The sequence below is a fragment of the Acartia tonsa genome, chromosome 11 (genome assembly GCF_053477335.1).
Source record: "Acartia tonsa isolate MP-2025a chromosome 11, ASM5347733v1, whole genome shotgun sequence".
Taxonomy (NCBI): Eukaryota; Metazoa; Arthropoda; class Copepoda; order Calanoida; family Acartiidae; genus Acartia; species Acartia tonsa.
Genome location: NC_137270.1, coordinates 25403845 through 25420741, shown reverse-complemented (window position 1 = coordinate 25420741; position 16897 = coordinate 25403845). Strand labels below are relative to the sequence as shown.

Here is a 16897-nt window from a genome sequence, read left to right as displayed (position 1 = left end):
CTATAATAGATATAGTAAATGATAGCTTACTCCCATATATAAAAAAGTTTTTTCAAAATAACCTAAAATATATAAAAGCTTGACTTCTAAATACTAATTTTATTCTACAGTATCTATGCAGCATAACCTAATTCTAAATACTTCATCTATAAAAGTAAGCTTTAATTTTGAATGATAATTTAATAAAAAAAGAAAATAGTTTTTTTCATATAAAAATGTTAAATATTAAAATTTATGTATATCAATGTATTTTAAACACCCCCTCCCCCCCCTGCTGATATTGTCTCTTGCTAAAAAAATCCCTTCCAGTTTACTTTTAACATCCAACTAAACTCAAGGTTGATCATATTATTTTCTTCTTTTTTTGGCAACATTTTCTGCCTTTATAGTTCTACAAATTTCTTTATTTTTACCTATCTTTTAATATGTAAATTAAATTAATATGATTTATGTCATTTAGACTGATGAGGGTGCAATGTCCACCGAAATATATTTCAATAAATAGCTGGGAAGTATCAAAGACTTTTTCACTTAGTGAATTTATCATTAATAAATAAGTTTTTTAAAAAAGTAAATTTGTTGCAAAACTTCTTAAATACAGAATACTGTTTAAGGACATACTGACATTTTTAGGACTTGATTATAGAGATGCTTCGCTTATAATATTGTACCTTGTTGTAATAGAAATCAGTACTTCAAAAATCAGATCAATCGGATGATTATATTACATAAAAAACTGTTGTAAAAAGCAACAAATCTAAAATGCCTAAATAAACGAAAAAAGCTATGCGTTACGACCCTAATTATAGAAAAGCTTCGCTTTTAAAAAGACATTAAAATTTGAAGTATACAATTGTTTTAAGATAGCAGCCGAGTCAACCCCTGCGGGGATCCTACAGTTTTGTAGTTATAAGTCCTAGCCTTACAATATATGTATAAAGGGTGAACAAAAAAAAATTCGTAGATTTTAAGTGGCTTAAAAGCAGTCGGGCAGCTATGGATGCTCCATAACACTGGGAATATTGTCAAGAGACTCAGAGATCTAGCTTAAACAGCGGCTGAGTAAATCGCATTTCTCCCATAGCGTTATGGACGGGCAGAAATTGTGAATTATAGAGTGGCTTTGCTGCTAAAAATTTTAAAAAGTCATATAAGAGCATTTGAAGTCGTTTGAGTATTGAATTATGCCAAAATTAGTTACTTGTAGGTCCAGAGAAAGTTTATAACTATTTTGAAGGGGGATACTTCACCCTCACGAGAGAAATCGTCCCTGAAAAAAATACCACCCATATTAATATTTTTTCTCTTTTTAAAATCTAAAAAGTGAAGTGGAGGATCAACCTTCCCCCCTCCCCCTTCTCTCAAGGAAAGCTCGATTTCTTGAACAAACAGCTTGGTACATAGGGTTTACTTGGGGGAAATTCCTTATGTGTTCCCTATGTGGACTCAGGAAAAGTGATTCCCTAATTAAAGCTCGATTTCTTGAACAAACAGATTGGTACATAGGGTTTACTAGGGGGAAATTCCTTATGTGTTACCTATGTGGACTTAGGGAAAGTGATTCCCTATGACGCACTTACAGAAAGTGTCTCATGAATAATACTTATGTTAGCTGTGCGTATTTTTCACATATGTAATTAGCTAAGGGAAGTAAGCTGTCATAAGTATTTAAAAGCAATGTTGCCACATTTTTAATTATTATGTTGTCCAATTTTTTTAACAGTTTGATTTACACAAAGCCCATTTTGAAGATCTTATTAAATGTCTTCTTCTCTAAATTCCGGAAATAGAATCATAAAATGATAATAGTAAACATAACTATTATTTTTAAGTATTAATATAATTTTATAGAAACAATAATTTAATCAATATAATAACTTTTCTTAATTATTTAGGTAATACAAATATGTCCTTAAATTTTTTTCTCTTTTTAACAAATTAAGTTTACAAAGAGTGTAGATAAATTAAGAAAAATACAAAGAGTAAATCTTTATACAAAAGTAACAGGATGTTTATCTGTATGTTTGTCTGTACCAAAGAATAATTGAACAAAATCTTTTTTTGCAGGGACAGTGTTTGTCTCTGTAATATTTATCTTTTAGAGAAGCTGCAGCTGCTGAAATCGCTGCCACTGGCAAACAAATTTTTTTCACCATTTCTTGCCATATATCAGACAATATTGTAACATTTAAGACCATGTTATTTTTTTCCAAAAATTTTCCACTGCGAGAGCACTTAGTAATTTTTTGTAGAATTTTTAATAATAAATTCTAATGTTAGGCTTTTATTTTTATAGTTTGTTTATGGTCTACATAAAAAAAGCAGTTACATTCCCCTTGAAGAAATTAATTAAAACCGTGGTGGGATTAGAATTAATTAAAGACTTTTATTTTCTATATTTTCTTCCATATAGAACAATTTTTATCATTGTTTATTTTCGTTTTCTGGAGCTTTTTTATTTGTGTTTAAATTCTTATCTACAAAAGTACCTTGAAAAACATATCTACTTAATTCTACTCTCCCGAAATTATTGTTATTATGCACAAATGCCCCGTAAAAATCGATTATTTACTCATGTATTTGACAGCTAAGCTTAGGTAAAACAGCTTATTCACATATGGAATAGCCTGTTCCCCATGTAACATAAGGATTGAATTCACATATGTAAATGACGTCCACTTAGGGAATTTACTTCGGGAATTCACTTCGGTTTTACATCGGGATTGTTCATGATACACTTTTTCTATGAGTTCACTCAGTGAAAGCTGTCATAGGGAAAATCAAATTCTTCAAGAAATCGAGCTTAAATGTCTACTTCTCTAAATTCCGGAAATAGAATTATTAAATGATAATAGTAAACATAACTATTATTTCTAAGTATTAATATAATTTTATAGAAACAATAATTTAATCAATATAATAACTTTTCTTAATTATTTAGGTAATACAAATATGTCCTTAAATTTTTTTTCTCTCTTATTAATAAATTAAGTTTACAAAGAGTGTAGATAATTTAAGAAAAATACAAAGAGGAAATCTTTATACAAAAGTAACAGGATGTTTATCTGTATGTTCGTCTGTACCAAAGGATAATTGAAAAAAAATCTTTTTGCTGGGACAGTATTTTTCTCTGTAATATTCATCTTTTAGAGAAACTGCAACTGCTAAAATCGCTGCCAACGGCAAAATTTTTTTTTTACCATTTCTTGCCTAATCAGACAATATTGTATCATTTAAGACCATGTTATTTTTTTCCAAAAATTTTCCACTATGAGAGCACTTAGTCATTTTTGGTAGAATTTTTCATTACTAAATTCTAATGTTAGGCTTTTATGTTTAAAGTTTGTTAATGGTCTACATAAAAAAGCAGTTACATCCCCCTTGAAGAAATTAATTAAAACCGTGGTGGGATTAGAACTAATTAAAGAGTTTTATTTTGTATATTTTCTTCCATATATAGAACAATTTTTATCATTGTTTATTTTAGTTTTCTGGAGCTTTTTTATTTGTGTTTAAATTCTAATCTACAAAAGTACCTTGAAAAACATATCTACTTAATTCTACCCTTCCGAAATTATTATTCTTATGCACAAATGCCCCGTAAAAATCGATTATTTTACTCATGTATTTGACAGCTAAGCTTAGGTAAAACAGCTTATTCACATAAGGAATAGCATGTTCCCCATGTCACATAGGGATTGAATTTACATATGTAAATGACGTCCACTTAGGGAATTTACTTCGGGAATTCACTTAGGTTTTACATCAGGATTGTTCATGATACACTTTCCCGATGAGTTCACTCAGTGAAAGCTGTCATAGGGAAAATCAAATTCTTCAAGAAATCGAGCTGAAGTAAGTGCGTGTTTTAAGTGTTCCTATGATTATGAAATTTTTTTTCCGCATTCACATTTTTAAAAAAAATCAACTTTATTTACATGGAATGTATATAGAATATATGTGGATTTATTGACGGGAAAATTTGTCATCAATTTAGCTTGCTAATATGGACCTCATGTATTGGCCAGTTCGTTGTTCCAATCAGAGAGGATTGGAAGTATCATTAGTTTAGCCATGAAAATCTCTTGCAACATCCAAGTAATAATCCCTATAATAACGTAACAGGATGTGTGTTTGTCTGTCTGTCTGTATGGAAGGATCTTGCTAACCGCTGAACCGATAGGGTTATCCTTAACAGGGTAGCTTCTCATTGGTCCCGGGAAGGTTTATAACTATTTTGGGGGAGGTTACCAACACCTTCCCAAGAGAAATTACAAAAAAATCGAAATAAATTTAATATTTGAGAAACTTGAACGCAACTTAAAGGGGTATCGTAGGGACTTGAACAAAAAAATAACATTTAAAGTGCCACTAGAGGCCTCTAGGAGCGTGGCCGCTAGTACATGTATAAAGAATTAGTACATTGCAAACAGTCATATTCCTGTGGTTCTATTCCTGTAGAAATTCAAAATTTTGCTTTTTTGTATGAATACCTTTACCCCATACCCTTTCCCCTAATATGTACTGTTCGTAACAAATGTTTAGTCGCATGGTGATTGTGAACGGGTCAAGAGCTAGGGCCATCCGTCAGTTAAGATGTTGATTTTAATTGTATTAGCTTTTAGGTAAATTATAATTTTAAGTGTAAATAATTGTGATATAGCATTAAATGCTTTTTTTTCCATTAATTTTTTAATTTAATATGTACATCTGACCTTTAATTAATTTTGAAATAATAATCTTTTTCTTAAATCTTAAGATAAAAAGGTCATTCATAGTACGAAACGTTGCCCCCTAAAATCTCGTAGAAATATGCTGAAATTACAAAATATTTTTCCAAATGGCTTCGAAACCGATTAATAGCCGCTAGTCTAGTACCGGTTCGATCTCAGCCATGCTGAAAAATAATGTATAGCATCGTATTCGACAATTTTCCACGAATATTAAAATAAAAATCACAAAATTTACACCAGTTTTGTTAGCCCGCGCCTTCGGCCTCTCAGTTATTTTTATAAATGACCAAATGGTTTGCACAGGGTTGTCCCAGTTTCCTTCAAACTAAATATAGGTGCGTTTTAACTTTAGACGTAGTGGGATGTATTAGAAAAATGTTTTTCTTTCATAGTCTACTCTTCATATAATTAATTTTCTCATAAAAGCGATATCGACTGGTGAAGTGCGTAGAAGTTTTCAAAGGTTTGAAGCGGTTTTTAGGGGATTTAAGTGAGGGGTTTCAAAGTTTGAGGGGGTATATCCACCTTTTCTCCCACCCTTGGACGTCTATATGTTGTCGTCTTTTTGTTTAATAACTTTTTATTGGTTTTAGGTTTCTGGTAGTAAATGGTTTGCCACCATCAGAAGGTAAGATAAATATACTTATTATCTTCATAACTTTGTAATAATCTTAAAAAATACTTAAAAGGTCTTTACTCTAAGTACCTTTAATTTACTCAGGGATATGTGAATGTAATTCTGACAAACAATTTTAAGTGAAAATTTCCCCACAATCCCCCTCCTCTTTTCTCCCCTCCCCCTTATTATCCACTACCCTTCAGTTACATAAAAACAAGTTTTATGCCAACTCTATGAAACTTAACAATTAATTTTCGGCAATTTCAAATGGACTTAATTGTCTGAATAGCAGCCCCTGAATGTACTTTAAACTGTTTCTTGCGAGGTTTGTAATATTAAAGCAGTCAGTTAAATATATGATACATAAGGTGCATTTAAATTTGAATTTAGTGAACTGCATATTTTTAGTAGCGAAGCTACTCTATAATTCGAAATATCCGTCTGTTGTAGACAAAGTGGGGGGAAACGTGATTTTCTCGGCTCATATTAAAGATAGACAGCTGAAATTTTTAGTGAAGATTTCTATGACATATGTGCATCTAATCTATACATTGTTTTGTCCATCTGTTTGTTAATTGGGGTGCTAGATCGATTCCTAGCTTTTTTGTTTTCGTAATTTTCTCGACTGCTTATTAACACGGACAACTGAGCTTTTCAGGGATTAAATAAATTTGCATCCTACATATTTTTACTAAGTTTCATTAAGATTTGTATATTGATTGGGGTGCTAGATCGATTCCTAGTTTTTCAAGTTTTCATCATTATCTAAAATCCTGTTCAAGATAAACGGCTTGAATTTTTAGTTAATTAGGTCAACATTCTACACATTTTTATCAAGTTTTTTTCCGGATATGATAATTGGTTGGGGTGCTAGATGGATTTTTAGTATTTCAAGTTTTCATGATTTTTTCGACTCCTGTTCAAGATAAAAAGCTGGGATTTTTAGGGATTAATTAAGTCAACTTTATACATATTTTCACCAAGTTTAATAAAGACTTGCTATTGGTTGGGGTTCTAGATCGATTCCTATATTTTACATTTTTCATTTTAGCTTAATGCCTCAAAATACATTATACATTTTTGAAAGGTTTTGTGATTTATTCCATTTATGTCTTTTTAACATACTCAAAAGATTATTTTTTTCCCAGATGTGTATCAATAAATTTTGAGCTTTGCTACTTATGGATGTTGTCATCCTTGTTTTCTCTTCAATAGTTTAAACTACATCTATAGGGCATATATTTGAAAGAATTTAAATTTTCTACCAGGTAGTTTTAAAAATAATAAGATCTGAAAATCATGTTTTTTTGGATATATGCAAGCTTATATATCTTAGATGTTTTTTTTTTTGTAACTTTTGCTTGCAATCAAACTTGTTAAATGCACTTCATCTATCCTTCAATATTCAACTATCCTTTAATATTTTTCTCTCTAGGGTATCAAGGACCTCGGCAGCTATGGCATAACACTCCAACATCTAATCTACATGATAGAAGTTATCCAGCCGTTGCATCACCCAACAACAACTTCAACTATAAGCCATACAAGCCAAGCTTTGAACTGAATGATGATGAATACTTTGGCTTGAATAAGCATCATAAGCAACAAGAATCTATACCTCAGTATAAGCAAAATAATCAGTATCAACCTAACCAGATTGGACAAAATAATTATCATAATAACCAGTATGGCAAAGACAATACCTATCAGAACAACCAATATGGCCAAAATAATATTTACCATAATACCCAGTATAAGACAAATGTTTATGGTGCTACTAAACCTAGTTTTGAGAAAAATAATTACATGAATGTCTATAAAGATAAACCTGTCATTGATTATAAGTCAAATATGCTCACTGGTTATGATAGCCTTGGAAACTCAAAGTACACTTCTGTATTTGAGAAAGAAGAAAGGCCATTGGTTGATTTCAAATCTAATCTTCTGAACACATACAATGATTTAGGAAATAACAATTACCAAGCCAACAATTTTCCTAATTTTGAGAAAGAAAAGCAATATAATTCTTATGGTAATTTTGAAGCAAAAACATACAAAACAGAACCAGTGCAACAATATCAAGATAAAACTAATCATGTTTCTTATGGGTTTGGTGCCAGTAACAATAAACTTAGCATTAATGCCAAATCCTATGCTCCTAGCTTTGAAATGGATGATTATTTAAATAATAATTTTGTTCAACATTATGCTAAGACAGTTGACTACAATAAAGATGATACTAAAGATGGAGTTATTCATCCTGCTAATCAAATCAATTTTAACAATTATGTTCCAGAGTTTGAGAAGATTCATGGAGATACCAGTTACAATAAATATAATCAACTTAAAGATTATAAAGATGAATCAAATTATGCCTCAAATACAAATATTCCAAGTTTTAAAAAGGAAGACTCAAAAATCTTGAATAAGCAAAATGATGTTCCTTATATAATGAGATATATTAAAAAGACCAATCAAGACAAGATTGAATTATACACTGAAAAACCAGAAGTCTATACTGAGAAACCAGAAGTTTATTCTGAAAAACCAGGCAAAGATTATAAAGAGGAAACAAATTATGCCTCAAATACCAATACTTATATTCCTAATTTTGAAAAGGAAGACTCAAATTACTTGAAAAAGCAAAATGATGTTCCTCATATAATGAGATATATTAAAAAGACAGATCAAGACAAGGTTGAATCATATACTGAAAAACCAGAAGTCTATACTGAAAAACCAAGCAAAGATTTTAAAGATGAATCAAATTATGCCCCAAATACAAACACTTATATTCCCAATTTTGAAAAGGAAGACTCAAATTACTTGAATAAGCAAAATGATGTTCCTTATATAATGAGATATATTAAAAAGGCAGGAGATCAAGACAATGTTGAATCATATACTGAAAAACCAGAAGTCTATACTGAGAAATCAGAAGTCTATACTGAACATCAGGACCAGCCACTACATGGCTATGGAGAAAAGAATATGATGCCCCCAAGTGCCTACAAACAAAAGATTGAGGAAATCAAGAATGAACATGCTCCATTACCCTACAACCCTTATAGAGAAAATACAGGAGATGATAATTATAATCCTTACAAGGAAAATACTGGAGGTGAGAATTATAATCCTTACAAGGAAAATACTGGAGGTGAGAATTATAATCCTTACAAGGAAAATACTGGAGGTGAGAATTATAATCCTTACAAGGAAAATACTGGAGATGATGATTATAATCCTTACATGGAAAATACTGGAGATGATCATTATAATCCTTACAAAGAAAATACTGGAGGAAATGCACCTCCTACTGAAGTGACTGATGATTATGTGTATGATCCAGCTACAGATCCCTATGCTGATTCAGTCCAAAGGTAATTTTTATTAATGTTAAGGCTTAATTTTGAGACTTAATTAAGTAGGAATTTTGTGTTTAGCCCAAATTAAACAGAAATTTCCTGTTCTCTAAGTAACTCCAAACTCCTAAAGTAGCAAGGTGCTTATTAAGTTTGATTTATCTAATAGTAGTGGCTACGCCCTTTAGAGGCCTCTTGGGAAAGGGGGTAGTCGATCCCCATCATTTTCAAATTTATTTTTAAAAATAAAAGAAAATAAAATGTTTGGAAGTGGTAATTTTTTTTCTAAGGGCTATTTTTATTAGAAAGGTGGTGGTACTCTCTCTTAAAATAGTTGTAAATCTTCCCAAGACCTATGAGAAGTTACCCTGTATAGGAGAAACATATTGCTTCAGTGGTTAGCGAGATCCCACAGACAGAGGGACAAACAGACAGACAGATAGTAATCCTTTTACTTTATTATAAGAATTTTTTCTGATTGATATTCCATAACCTAAGTTCTAGGCAAATAAGCTTTGTTATACTCCAAATCACGTTTTTGTTACTTTCAGACAAGGCCATATGATGAACATACCTAACCCTGCCTATCTTAGCTCCTATCATGGCTACAATTCATCTTCATATGGACAATATCAACCGAAGCTGACTATTGTGGCAACTGAACCTAAAGCCATTGGACATCTCTACACAGAGGATTTGACTGATTATCAAATTTATGTGGCCAATTGTTATGAGAAGAAGTTTGCTACAATCAAAGTATCATCACTAACAGGTGATTTTTTTTTACAATTTCATCCCCTTTGGAGGAAAAACCATTCGCTAGAAATCTATTTTTTTGTGAATATTCCTAAGACTATTAGGCATCTAATCTAAAACTTTAGATTCTGCTTTGTAATGCAATTTTCTCAGCTTCTATAAAAAAATGTATTCTGCAATTTTTTAAAAGATTTAATTTACTTTGTTATTCGATTAGTTCAACTTTTCTTGATATTAATTCATTATTATATTTTTGTACTCTGCTTATAATAGGCGTTATCATCCCTGCTGTATTTAGATCCAAATGCGCGTTCAATGAGAATGTATGGTGAACAGGACAGAGTGGAAAGTCCAGAGTATCCTCTCACTCAGGATCTCACTGATTTTAGCTATGAAAATCTCAGGTAAAGGGGTAGTTGCACAAAGTGCATTTAAACTTGAATTTAGTGAATTGCAGATTTTTTTTGTTAAATAGTTTAAACTAAATCAATAGGATATATATCTGAAAGAATTTCAATTTTCTACCAGGTAGTTTTAAAAATATTAAGACCAAAAAATCATATTTTTTGGATATGTGTTACATAAATGGCATTTTTAGTGGTGCCTAATTGATTGCTATTTATTGTAATACAAAATGTTATATGTTTGATTGTATTCATTTTACATGTGCATGCTTGCAATTAAACTTGTTAAATGTACTTCATGAAACTATCTCTTTTATTGAAAAGCTTTACTACAATTACCTTATCTCGAAAAACGGTAGGATTCTCCTTTAATTTTAGGAATCGCTTTTGTGTACTTGTACAATAGACTGGCCCAAAAAAACATGAATTTTTAATCTTTACCATATCAATTTGCGGTTACCTTGAAGTTGTTACCGGCTCAAATGTAGACCTTTTAGTGAAAACTAGACCTCTCTACAATGAAAATTGATCTCGAAATTTCAATCTTAAGTTTTTTATCATAAACTTCATATTTTCATGATTTTAACAAGAAATAATTAAAGAACTGCCAACCTAAAATAATGTAACAAGAGTTCAAATATGAAGCAATTATGAAAAGTAGGCAGAACCGCCATTCCTGTCGAATAATTCTGAAAAAACGTCTAAAAACATTGTTTTATTTAAATTGATAATTTGTGTAAGAAATTGAACTAAAACAGTAGCTATTAGTCTTATGAGAAGAGAAATGATGAAAAACTCTAAAAAATATACATTTTAAAGACATAAAATAGGAAAAAGTGTTTTTAATAAATTAAATGGCTCAACAGACATTGTCGCCAATAAAGAGACAATTTACTAAAATAAAAAATTAAATGAAGGTAAAAAAATATGTAATATACTTATTCTCATATTCAACTTTAAAAAAAAAACATACTAATAAAAAAATTAATATTGCAAAAAATAATTTGATTGTTTTTTTATTAAACCAGGAATAAAGAGTAAGGCTTATCTTTAATTATTTTTCTTCAATGATTTTGCAGTATGAATTAGCTTTCCCAAAGGGGGGGGGGGGGTTCGTAATGACATCTATTCGTAAACCGTGAGCAAAATGGTCTAAATATTTAGCTAGACCCTTCAAACTTGGTATATAAGCCTAGTCCTATAGGTATTACATCTAAATGGCAAAAAAATCCAAAATTTTTTATTTTAAGGTTAGGTTAGGTAAGAAAAACCCTGCGGAAATGGGGTTTTTAGGCTTTTTTTGGTCTATTTTGATGTGGAAACTTACCTTAAATTGTTTTTTCTTAGGGTTTTAACTTAAATACACTGTGTCTATTCATATGGACATTATTTAAGATGATTCAGCAAGTCTTGGACCGACCCCAGGGGGCTAGGTGGGTGGCCCGCAGGGGTTAAGTGCATTTTTCCCAATATATATGTTGTGATACATCAAATTATAGGTTTTTTAGGTCAAGGAACTCAAATTCAGAGCTAAAATAAGCATTAGACTAATCTGAAGCTAGCCCCAGCAGGCTAGGTTGGTGGCCCGCAGGGGTTAAGTGCATTTTTTCCAATATATATCTTGTTATATATCAAAATATAGGTTTTTTAGGTCAAGAAACTCAAATTCTCAGCTAAAATTAGCATCAAACTAACCTGAAGCTAACCCCCCCGGGCTAGGTTGGTTTTCTGCAGGGCTTAAAAGCATTTACCTAACCTAGAAACTTACTTATATTTTTACAGGTTTTTTACTTGAATAAACTGTCTATTAATGAGGACTTTATTTAAGATGATCCAGCAAGTTGGGGACTGACCCCAGCTGGCTAGGTGGGTAGCCCGCAGGGGTTAAGTGCATTTTTCCCAATATATATGTTGTGATACATCAAATTATAAGTTTTTTAGGTCAGTAACTCAAATTCAGAGCTAGAATTAGCATAAGATTAATCTGAAGCTAGCCCCAGCGGGCTAGGTCGGTGGCCTGCAGGGGTTAAATGCATTTTTTTCCAATATATACCTTGTTATATATCAAAATATAGGTTTTTAAGGTCAAGAAACTCAAATTCAGAGCTAAAATTGGCATAAGACTTACCAAAAGCTACCCCCCGCGGGCTAGGTAGATTTTCCGCAGGGCTTATGTGCATTTTACCTAACCTGACCTAGAAACTTACTTATTCTTTTGGTTTTTTCCTTGAATAAACTGTGTCTATTAATGAGGACATTATTTTAGATAATCTAGCAAGTTGGGGACCGATCCCAGTGGGCTAGGTGGGTGGCCCACAGGGGTGTAGTGCATTTTTTCTAAAGTATGTGTTGTCATACATCAAATTATACCTAGGTTTTTTAGGTCAAGAAACTCAATTTTTTTATCTCAAATCATCGGAATCTAAAAAATCTTATTTTAGCTTCTTGACCTAACTAAAACTGTAGTTTGATGCAGTAAATACTTTTGAAAAATTTTAATTAACCCCCTGCGGGCCTTTCTTCTAGCCTCCTTGGGTCAGCCTCCTGTATGAAGGAATTTTTAAATGATGGCTTTAGGAATGAACACTGTGTATTTAAGTAAAACCTAGCCTGCCTGGGTCTGTCCCCGACTTGCTGGATCATCTTAAATAATGTTCTCATGAATAGACACAGTTTATTCAATTAAAAAACCTTTAAAAAAGTAAGATTCTAGGTTAGGTTAGGTAAAATGTATTTAAGGCTTGCAGGCAACCCCCCTAGCCCGCAGGGGCTGGCTTCAGATTAGTCTGATTCTATTATTAGCTCTAAATTTGAATTTCTGGACCTAAAAAACCTATAATTTTATGTATGACAACACATACTTTTTAAAATGCACTTAACCCCTGCGGGCCACCCACTTAGCCTGCTGGGGTCGGTCCCCGACTTGCTTGATCATCTTAAATAATGTTCTCATAATTAGACACAGTTTATTCCAGAAAAAAACCCTAAAAAAACAAGTAAGGTTCTAGGTTAGGTTAGGTAAAATGCACTTAAGACTTGCAGGCAACCCACCTAGCCCGCTGGGGCTAGCTTCAGATTAGTCTGATGCTTTTATTAGCTGTAAAGACCTAAAAAACCTATAATTTGATGTATGACAACACATACTTTAAAAAAAATGCATTTAACCCCTGCAGGCCACCAACCTAGCCCGCTGGGGCTAGCTTCAGATTAATCTCATGCTAATTCTAGCTCTGAATTTGAGTTACTGACCTAAAAAACTTATAATTTGATGTATCACAACATATATATTGGGAAAAATGCACTTAATCCCTGCGGGCCACCCACCTAGCCCGCTGGGGTCAGTCCCCGACTTGCTGGATCATCTTAAATAAAGTCCCCATTAATAGACAGTTTATTCAAGAAAAAAACCTGTAAAAATAAAGGTAAGTTTCTAGGTTAGGTTAGGTAAATGCTCTTAAAGGGCGAATATAGGTTGGATATGATATGAGCTTATATCAAAGGTGCAAGTATATACATTATGAATAACTCAAGCAAATAAAGATATTCCATTGGATAAGGCCGTTATAGCTAAAAACCTAGCCAATTGGGCTAATTTGTGACGTCAGAGGAGTGGTTCCCTAACATATTCAAATACCAATATTCACAACAGGATGCGTGTAGAGTTTGCCTAAATACTGTTATTTTGCAGTACAAATAAATGAGAAAAAGGTTTCGGGAATTAATCAGGGGTAAATATACCCTCCTTCTACCTTCATACAAAATATATAAAGTAAAATATTTAAAAGTTAAAAAAACATCAAATAATGTAAAAAATAAAAAATAAATAATCAATAAAATTTTCTTGGAGGAAGAATGATTTCAAATCCCTGTTTTTTTGTGGCCGTGTGTGTGTGTGTTGAAAATGCGTAATTAAGGGTTGTTTATTAAGAGATATAAGTTTTCCGGAATTTTAATGTAGGGAGTAGATTTGAAATCTGCATCAAATTTTAAGGATTTTTTATAAAATTCGTTTTTTGTAAAATTCTTTATCTAAAAGCGGAAATACATTTTAAGTTAATTAATTTTGACCAATAGGATAGGTGGATTTTAAACTACCTGCGCTCTAATTGGTTGAATGATGTACGACATCCAATCAGAGCGCAGATTTTTTAAATCCACCAATCACAGATGCCAAAATTAATTAACTTAATTTGTATTTCCGCTTTTAGATAAAGAATTATACAAAAAACGAATTTTATAAAAAATCCTTAAAATTTGATGCAGATTTCAAATCTACTCCCTGCATTACAATTCCGGAAAACTTATATCTCTTATTGTTTATATCATCATGAATTAATCAAAGATCTCTGTACAGAAAATAAACTTTAAGACGTATTATTTACCCTAGTCAATAGTCCTGACGCCCTTCTACGCAAATTATTTTTATGCTTTTTAAAAATGAAATAAAATAGTATTTAATCTAAAATAATAAACATTTAAATTTTCTTTTAAGGTGCGTGCCAATGTAATAGTCAATCAAACTTAAGCAAAATAGTCAAAAAAAAGTCTTGTAAAGGGCTAAAATAAACGATTTTGTCGGCAATCTCATTTATTATATGTTCAATTGAATCAGAAAATTGCAAAATCTACTTAAGGATTATTTTGAATTTTTAAATTTGGCATAGATATTCTAAAAGTATGTAATGGCACCTTTGATATAAGCTCATATCATATCGAACCTATATTCGCCCTTTAAGCCCTGCAGAAAACCAACCTAGCCTGGGGGTAGATATACCACACTTTTCTGGGATCTTGCTGTGTCAAGTATCAACTGTTGGGAATATCAAAGGATGACTCCATGCAAAATTTGAGCCGGATCCGGCCAAAACCGGCCGTGAATTTTATGAAAAACCGTTTTTTTCCGGTTTTTAGGGGGTATCTGTAAATCGATTCAGCTGGAGCAAAACCGGTTGGAGGTACAAAAAATTTTACTTCACATGAAATTTAGCCAATGCAATTGCCTACAAAAATGTACTTTATCATCAACTTGATTGGACAACTCTTTCCCCTCCTAAATGTCCATTAAAACCTCGGAAACGGCAAAAAACGCCAAAAATCACTTCGTGGGTGTGGGGGGCACTGAACCCGTCACCCCAGGGTCACCAAATATAAAGTCTAGGCGGCCCACAATGCTGAATTTTCACCAAGTGAAAGTCTTGTGTCATTATCTCTTATGAGAAAAAAGTTATTAATTAATTAAAATTTCAAATTGTGATTTTTTGATGGATTTCTTTGATGAAATGACAGGCTGGTCAATTTTTAGGCCATTTTTTGCTGTTTTCGGCCCGCCACGCCCAAACGGTTTGAGATAATCTCAGGGGACCTTTTGCCTGACCTAAGCCTGGTTATTAGTAAGGTCTAAGAAAAAAAAATCCCGGATTGGATGAAGCACAACGTCGCTGCGCGCCGTCAAAAATCGCTGGTCGGCTCATTTTGCCCCCTCAAACCCTCACCTCGTGCCATTTTTCTGTGTAAAGATTATAATTATAATCTTTTGCGTAAGTCTGTTTTTTTTTCCTAGACCTCACAAATAACCAGACTTAGGTTGGGCAAAAGGTCCCGTGAGATTATCTCAAACCGTTTGGGCGTGACGGCCCAAAAACCGCAAAAAATGGCCTAAAAATTGTCCATATGAATAGACACAGTGTATTTAAGTTAAAGCCCTAAGAAAAAACAATTTAAGGTAAGTTTCCACATCAAAAAAGACCAAAAAAAGCCTTAAAACCCCATTTCCGCAGGGTTTTTCTTACCTAACCTAACCTTACAATAAAAAATTTTGGATTTTTTTGCCATTTAGATGTAATGCCTATAGGACTAGGCTTATATACCAAGTTTGAAGGGTCTAGCTAAATATTTAGACCATTTTGCTCACGGTTTACGAATAGATGTCATTACGAACCCCCCCCTTATTGTAATTGTACAAAAATAAATTTTTTTACTTTCTTTCTTCATATGTTTATTCCTGGTGATTTCAATATTTTATTTCAATGTTTGTAAACGAAACAGACAGAAAATTTGATGTTTTGCTTTATATCTGGCGTAAGGCATTCTTAATTTGGGGAAGTAAAGGTGAAAATAAGTATGCATTTGACGAGATAGCGATAGATTTTATCTTAAAATCAATAATAGGGCTAAAATCTACAAACAATACATAACCTATTTTTACATTCCGCACATTGAAAAGAGATTTAGACCTTCATTTGGGCCACACTATTGTACAAAATATTCTGATTTTTCTGTTATGACACTCTACAAGTGTTTGTTTCTCCTTCGCTTTTATAAAGGTTGTCATCCTTGTATTATTTTACTTTAACCTGCTTCCTTGCCTTACTATAATAGTAACGGGTGCTCTCCCACGAAGTGTCATGTTGAGCACTGAAAAGCCTTACACATATCCCAGCCGGGGGCCTTAACTTACACTAATAAACATATGAAAAACTGATTCAACCCCCTTTTGCTTATTTTCAAGATATTTAAAACATAAGAAGTTTTGGGTCTCTCAGATGCTCAACAAGGCACTTTAAGTGGAAACCGCTTTTCCAGTATGGCTTCGAAACTAATTAATAACCGCTTGATTAGATCCAGTTCTCAGGCATACTTGAAAATCATATATAGAATCGTATTATAGACAATTCTCCACGAATATGAAGAAAAATATCATAAAATTAATATTAGTTTTGCTAATCCGGGCCTTCGGGGGGGGGGGGGGGTGACAAAACTGATTTTAATCTTGTAAATTTTCATTTTACCTCCGCGGAAAGCTGTCTATACTTCGATTCGATAAATAACTATTTAGATTAACCCCCCATGGCCGACATTTGTTACTGGTCACACTTCTGGAGAATTTAGAAAATAACTATTGGGAACACAGGTAAGGATTCAAGAAATGGATAGCAATCCGATGCACAATAAAAATTATTTCTCATAGGATAACGCAGTTTTTCTTTCTAGTTTCGCTACTTATGGATGTTGTCATCCTTGTTA

At 32.4% G+C, this 16897-nt stretch overlaps 1 protein-coding gene across 1 annotated transcript in view; it reads left to right on the top strand.

The window, feature by feature from the left end:
- The first annotated feature begins 4419 nt into the window (after positions 1-4419).
- The window catches only part of LOC145331699 (uncharacterized), a 48742-nt gene continuing 36264 nt past the window's right edge, over positions 4420-16897 (top strand). The window contains exons 1-6 of the mRNA XM_080176507.1: positions 4420-4625; positions 5327-5361; positions 6788-8732; positions 9266-9486; positions 9769-9874; positions 16710-16784. Coding sequence (XP_080032633.1) covers positions 4597-4625; positions 5327-5361; positions 6788-8732; positions 9266-9486; positions 9769-9874; positions 16710-16784 — 2411 coding nt within the window. The 5' untranslated portion in view covers positions 4420-4596. The remainder of the gene's footprint in view (positions 4626-5326; positions 5362-6787; positions 8733-9265; positions 9487-9768; positions 9875-16709; positions 16785-16897) is intronic.